Source organism: Musa acuminata, chromosome BXJ3-7 (genome assembly GCF_036884655.1).
Source record: "Musa acuminata AAA Group cultivar baxijiao chromosome BXJ3-7, Cavendish_Baxijiao_AAA, whole genome shotgun sequence".
Taxonomy (NCBI): domain Eukaryota; kingdom Viridiplantae; phylum Streptophyta; class Magnoliopsida; order Zingiberales; family Musaceae; genus Musa; species Musa acuminata.
Genome location: NC_088355.1, coordinates 39,834,102 through 39,839,540, shown reverse-complemented (window position 1 = coordinate 39,839,540; position 5,439 = coordinate 39,834,102). Strand labels below are relative to the sequence as shown.

The 5,439-nt window shown below is 42.4% G+C and overlaps 1 protein-coding gene across 2 annotated transcripts; it reads left to right on the top strand.

Moving 5' to 3' along the window:
* Nucleotides 1-1,682: 1,682 nt before the first annotated feature.
* Nucleotides 1,683-3,658, top strand: LOC135642762 (NAC domain-containing protein 35-like). 2 transcript variants are annotated; one of them, XM_065159173.1, is made up of 3 exons: nucleotides 1,683-2,058; nucleotides 2,130-2,398; nucleotides 2,925-3,658. In XM_065159173.1, exons 1-3 carry the CDS (start codon nucleotides 1,863-1,865, stop codon nucleotides 3,492-3,494), a joined length of 1,035 nt encoding a protein of 344 aa, XP_065015245.1. In that variant the 5' UTR covers nucleotides 1,683-1,862; the 3' UTR covers nucleotides 3,495-3,658. The 2 variants fall into 2 exon arrangements, with proteins under 2 accessions (XP_065015245.1, XP_065015244.1); XM_065159172.1 differs by having other exon boundaries at nucleotides 1,693-2,058; nucleotides 2,913-3,658.
* The last annotated feature ends 1,781 nt before the right edge of the window (nucleotides 3,659-5,439 follow it).

The window sequence follows — 5,439 nt, the reverse complement described above, 5'->3', positions numbered from 1 at the left end:
ATTTTTTTTCTTAGTCTTTTTTCTTGTATTATTTCATCATTCATGCTCACACCCACGTCATGAGATCAAATAAAGGGAGAAAAATTAGGACTTAATTTTTCTTTATTTAAAGAAAAATCCGGTTTGATAAGAACAAAAGGTTTCGATAGATTGTTAAGAGGCAAAATATAGTAGTAAAGAATTGAGCGAATTCTTAAAAGAAAAATCTCTCTTTTAATTTTTTTTCTCATTTTCATAATTTTATAATTGCTTCTTTTTTTTTTCATAATATCCGAAATCTCCTCGACCACTATTTCTTTTCTTTTTTATTGGTTATAGAAGAATCCATTGGTCCAATTACAATATGTTCACACTGTATTTAGTATTTTTAGCAATACTAAAAAAATATTATAATGTAGTTATAGTGTTTTTTTTAGTATCGCTTAAAATATTATAATATTATTTTTATAAAATTTGTATAAAATATTATGTTATAGTGTTTTCTTGAAAACAACATAATTATACCACTTTAGAGAGGAAAAAAAAGATGGCTGACTGATTGTTAAGTTAGTCTGTATACAACTGAATACTGTGAATCAAAGAGAATTGTAACACATATTATGATTCAACATATATACATTCAATATAGTGACTCTTTTCATGGATGTGCCTCATCGTCAGCAAGGTCAAGAGGTTATCGACACTCTTTATGCCTTTATACCTCATCGTCACTCTTTTCATGGATGTGCTAGAATTGATATTGTTGCTTGGGGCCACTGCACTCTGATCCTTGATTCTCGTTGGTATTGTACCCAACAAGGTTCAAGAGGTTATCGACCTTAGTGAATAATGAGAGCACTATGATAGAAGTGAAGATATAGTGACGGGGCAACTATCATCAGCCAAGGTAGGGATGATGGGGCGACGGGAGAGTAGTGCAGGTATGGGGGTCGAGTAGTGTAGGAGCGACAACAATCAAGTGGGTCTAGTGTGACTGTGGCTAGCAATGCAGGAAGGGCAGTGACCAGGTGGTGCAAGAGCGACGATAATCAAGTGATGTAGGAGCGGTGGCAGTTGAGTGGTGCAGGAGCGGTGATGATTGAGTGGTTCGGTGTGACAGGATTGAGTAGTGCAGGAGTGACAATGGCAAGCCGTGTAGGTACAATGACAACGAATGTTGCAGGTGTGACGGCAGTCGAGCGATTCAAGAGCAGTGGCAATCGAGCAAATTTGATGGGTGAGCGGTGAGTAAGTAGGTCAGAAAGAGGAGAGGGAGAGAAATCGATCAAGGTGAGAAGTAGATATAATTATCCTTTTTATTTGTTTTTTTTTTTCACATGACACCACGTGCGATTATTTTCATCAACTAAGTTAATGACATGAGAAGAATCAGGATTAAATGTTTCACTTTGATAAGTATAGGGACCCTAATACTATTTTTTAAAGTATAAGAATCGATATGCTTTCTCAGATAATCCTAAAAAGAGAAGCTTTTCTCGATAATTCGCCCTAAAAAAATGCATAGTAGTAAAGAGAATGAATCTGTAAAAGTCCAATGAAGAATGGTGCGTACATGCAGCTGCGAAAGGGTTACTTCTCTCACGAGTCCTGTGATGAGAGACAGAGACAAGACTGGTGATCTCGAAGACCAGGAAGGCATAACAGTGGGCGTGACATTAACCAGGCAGCAGTTTTCCCACTCCACAATCAGTAACACTGTTATACTATCCATTTGTGTTGTGAGAGTTCTGCCTGTTGTTATCGTCTTCCTCCCACTTGCACCGCGGCGAGGGTACGATTCACTTGTAACCACGTATTTATAGGATAGAGGATAGAGACGACGGGGGAGGTCAAGGCATGTATCACAACAGGTTCACCGGTGCATGGTAATCGTTGCATCGGCCATGGGCGCAGGCGACGGTCACGAGCACGACCTTCTCATGCCTGGATTCCGCTTCCACCCGACCGAGGAGGAGCTGATCGAGTTCTATCTCCGCCGGAAGGTGGAAGGCAAACGCTTCAATGTGGAGCTCATAACGTTCCTCGATCTCTACCGCTACGATCCCTGGGAGCTTCCAGGTTTGAGACCTCCGACCCGATCTGCATGGCTGTGTCTCGAACTGCAGCTCGCTGATGGATTCTGGACACAGCGTACGCGGCGATCGGGGAGAAGGAGTGGTTCTTCTATGTTCCTAGAGATCGGAAGTACAGGAACGGTGATCGGCCCAACCGCGTGACCACCTCGGGCTACTGGAAGGCCACGGGAGCCGACCGTGTGATCCGGAACGAGAACAACCGGTCGATCGGGCTGAAGAAGACCCTCGTCTTCTACTCCGGCAAAGCTCCCAAAGGCCTCCGAACCAGTTGGATCATGAACGAGTACCGGTTGCCGCAGAGCGAGACGGATCAGTACCGCAAGGTAATTAGGGGAAGAACAGAGGTCACTGCTCTCGGGAACATTCACGCATGGCTTTGCTTCATGTTCGCTGCAACACAACTGAATTAGGGTTTCCTTCGTTCCACTGCTTCCATCAATTGTCAACTGCTACTCTCTCTCTCTCTCTCTCTCTCTCTCTCTCTCTCTCTCTCTCTCTCTCTCTCTCTCTCGTTCTTCATGCTTCCCCCTTAAGCTACGACTTCTTGTTGATCAAAGAAAGCAAATTGAATGTGGACTATGCAGTAATTCTTGTCCTGTTCAATTCTCCTGCATAGGAAAGAAGAAGAACAACAATCTCCTGCACTCATATCAAACCTAATAATTCCTCCTCATGTGGACTAGCCTTCTGTTTCCTTCATTCTTCTCACCAATATCACAAGTATGCAATAAGGTTGTATGCTACTATCTTTTCCTTCTACGATTTGTCGTGAACTGTCTTGTGTTCTCCAACCATTGTTCTTTCACAGAAGAAAGGAACTGAAGGATAAAAGATCAGATTTTTTTGCAGGTCGAGATCTCAATCTGCCGCGTCTACAAAAGGCCCGGAGTTGAAGACCGTCCCCGACTCCCCGGCACGCTTGGTTCGAAGCCGTCATCGTCTCGAGGGACTGGAATGAACAGGAAGCACAACACTTCTCATCATCAGATTGGAGGAGACTCGCAAGAAGTTCGAGATGGAAGCAGCACTAGTCTGCCGTCATCCTCCTTACAACCTAAACCTACCGTCCATGGTTCCACGACAGCTTCGGTGGCTTCACTGAGCTCAACCACGTCCACCGAAGAAGATGGAACTTCGTTCCTCCAATCCAACAACATGAGTGGTGTAACCCCGACATGCTCACTCCTTCCTCACACCAGTCCGTCCATGGCCACTCAGATGATCGATGAACTCAACAGGTTAGTAGGTTTCAACCAGAATCGCATGAACAACCCCAGCCAGTTCCTCCATCCGCCTTCCCAAACCCAACTCCAGCTTCCCTTCAATGCTTTGCCTATGTCACTGACAACCGCCTCAGACAAGCTTTGGGAGTGGAGTGCCCTTCAAGAGACTGGTAGGGAATACACCGACTTCGAGTGATCATTCGTGACAGGCCAAAATTATTCGCATTATAGATCGATTTCTATACCAATATATGTGAAACTGTAGCATGTACTATTGTGGGTGAGACCTTACTGTAGGAGGTTAGACATGTAACTGAACCAAACCTTTGTAAGCTCATAAAGCTATGTGGTGTGTTTTAAGTTTCTTCTTCTTTTGGATCTTCCATAATGTCTGTCTGTCACAGCTTCCGGAGGAAGAAGAGTAAGATGGGATTCGATGAATGAGCTCAAATCTAGATCACCAATGTTTGTGTTTTGCCCATGAAATAATGATGCCATGGTTGGTACAAGACTTGCAGAGAGTTGTCCTCAGAGCGGGACATGCAACTGCAGGCATGTGATTGCAGCATTGTCTTCTTGGTTTCAGAAAATGGACGCGACCTACTGACATGCTAAGTGGTGGTAGCCAAAGTTGTGGGGATGAGACAATGCATGCAGCTTAATTCAGGTAGCTGCAGGTGTCTCAACCCTAACGCAATGCTAGTTCATATATACTACTGTATATTATTCTCAGTTTGGAACCTCTTGCTTTCAGGGATTGAGTATAGGGTTTTGTGATGGTTTGGTTTGTTCATACCGATCATTTGTTCTTAAAACTTTCCTTAAGCTGTCTTAGAAATACATCTGCATATTTAGAGCTTATCATTATCTTCTGCTGGAAAGCATTTTAGAAAGAACAATAATGAAACAAAACTAGAGGGGATGAAGTAGGAAATTATTTTGTTGAGACTTTGCTTGCCTGACATTAGAAGCAGGAGAAAGAAATGCCGAAGGATAGAACTCATTGTGCTTTGATGTTTTTATAGATTTTGGAAACATGAATTGTATCATATGCTGTGTACTTGTTGTTGGAATTTATCTATATTTGAAGAACAGAAGACATATCTGAAGAGCTTGTTTCTAGGAACTTTAGTCTGAGACTCTATCATTCCTGATCACAAAAAAAGATAGGAAGTAATGATGCTAGGAGACGAAAGATGAGGAATGCCAGGGCTGAGGGTCATGGATTCTTGAAACATCCAACTCACAAGTATATTATGTACACTGATCTCTGACAGGTCTTTCACTGACTGCAGTTTGGAACTTCTCCAATGTCAGCACAAGGCAACAAGGCCAGGTGGTTGGACCAACTCAGGTTCCCACCTGGCACTTCCTGCCAGGTCAGACTCAATCTGAGAGTGTCAGATCCCCTGTCTGAAACTTCAATTCCCAGGATCAGATCTTCCTGCATGGTCCAAATGTCCTTTATTAGCAAACTCAATCTTCTTTGGATCTCCATATACTTCCTTCCTTCTTTTATCGCTATTGAACTACGTAAAAAGTTAATAAAAAATTTTATTTATAGTTTCTAGTAAAATATTTTGAGGTTTTTTTCTATATCTTTTATTTCATATCGTATGTCTCCTTAACTTATCTTTATATCATCATAAATGATTTTTTCTTATCTTATTTTGAACGTCGACACATTGAACCGCAACATACCAAATCTCCAAAGATTGGCCCGAGATGGGACAAGAACAGGCCTAAGCCCAAGAGGACATGTTGATGCATTGATGACGCGGGCTTGCCATGTCTGCCTACTTGAGGTTCAACGTTAGGTTCGATTCAATTGGCAACATTATGATGCCAATTGTGGTGGTGAAACTTAAAATATTGTTTCATCTCTGTGATCGACTTAGATAATTTGGCTAGTCAATCAAAAGAAAAGATGGTTGGATGAGTTGCATTTGGATTACCGTATCTCATTGAATTTGGTGTTTGGCACATCAGCCATCGCGGAGGTCGCCATTGCTTTGAGATCCACGAATGGCGTTGATGATCACTAAAACCATATCTGACCACTAAAATTTCGCCTTTTTGAGCTATTAGCAGTCTCAAGATGCGGGTGACGTCACTGTGCGTGGCGTAGCGTAGCGTATACT

Excerpts from the sequence above, each read along its gene's own strand:
- LOC135642762 (XM_065159172.1), top strand. The coding sequence starts at position 1,863 with ATGGTAATCGTTGCATCGGCCATGGGCGCAGGCGACGGTCACGAGCAC. Across the intron at positions 2,059-2,129 it reads CGATCCCTGGGAGCTTCCAG|CGTACGCGGCGATCGGGGAG; the intron begins GTTTGAGACCTC and ends TTCTGGACACAG. Across the intron at positions 2,399-2,912 it reads AGACGGATCAGTACCGCAAG|ATTTTTTTGCAGGTCGAGAT; the intron begins GTAATTAGGGGA and ends ATAAAAGATCAG.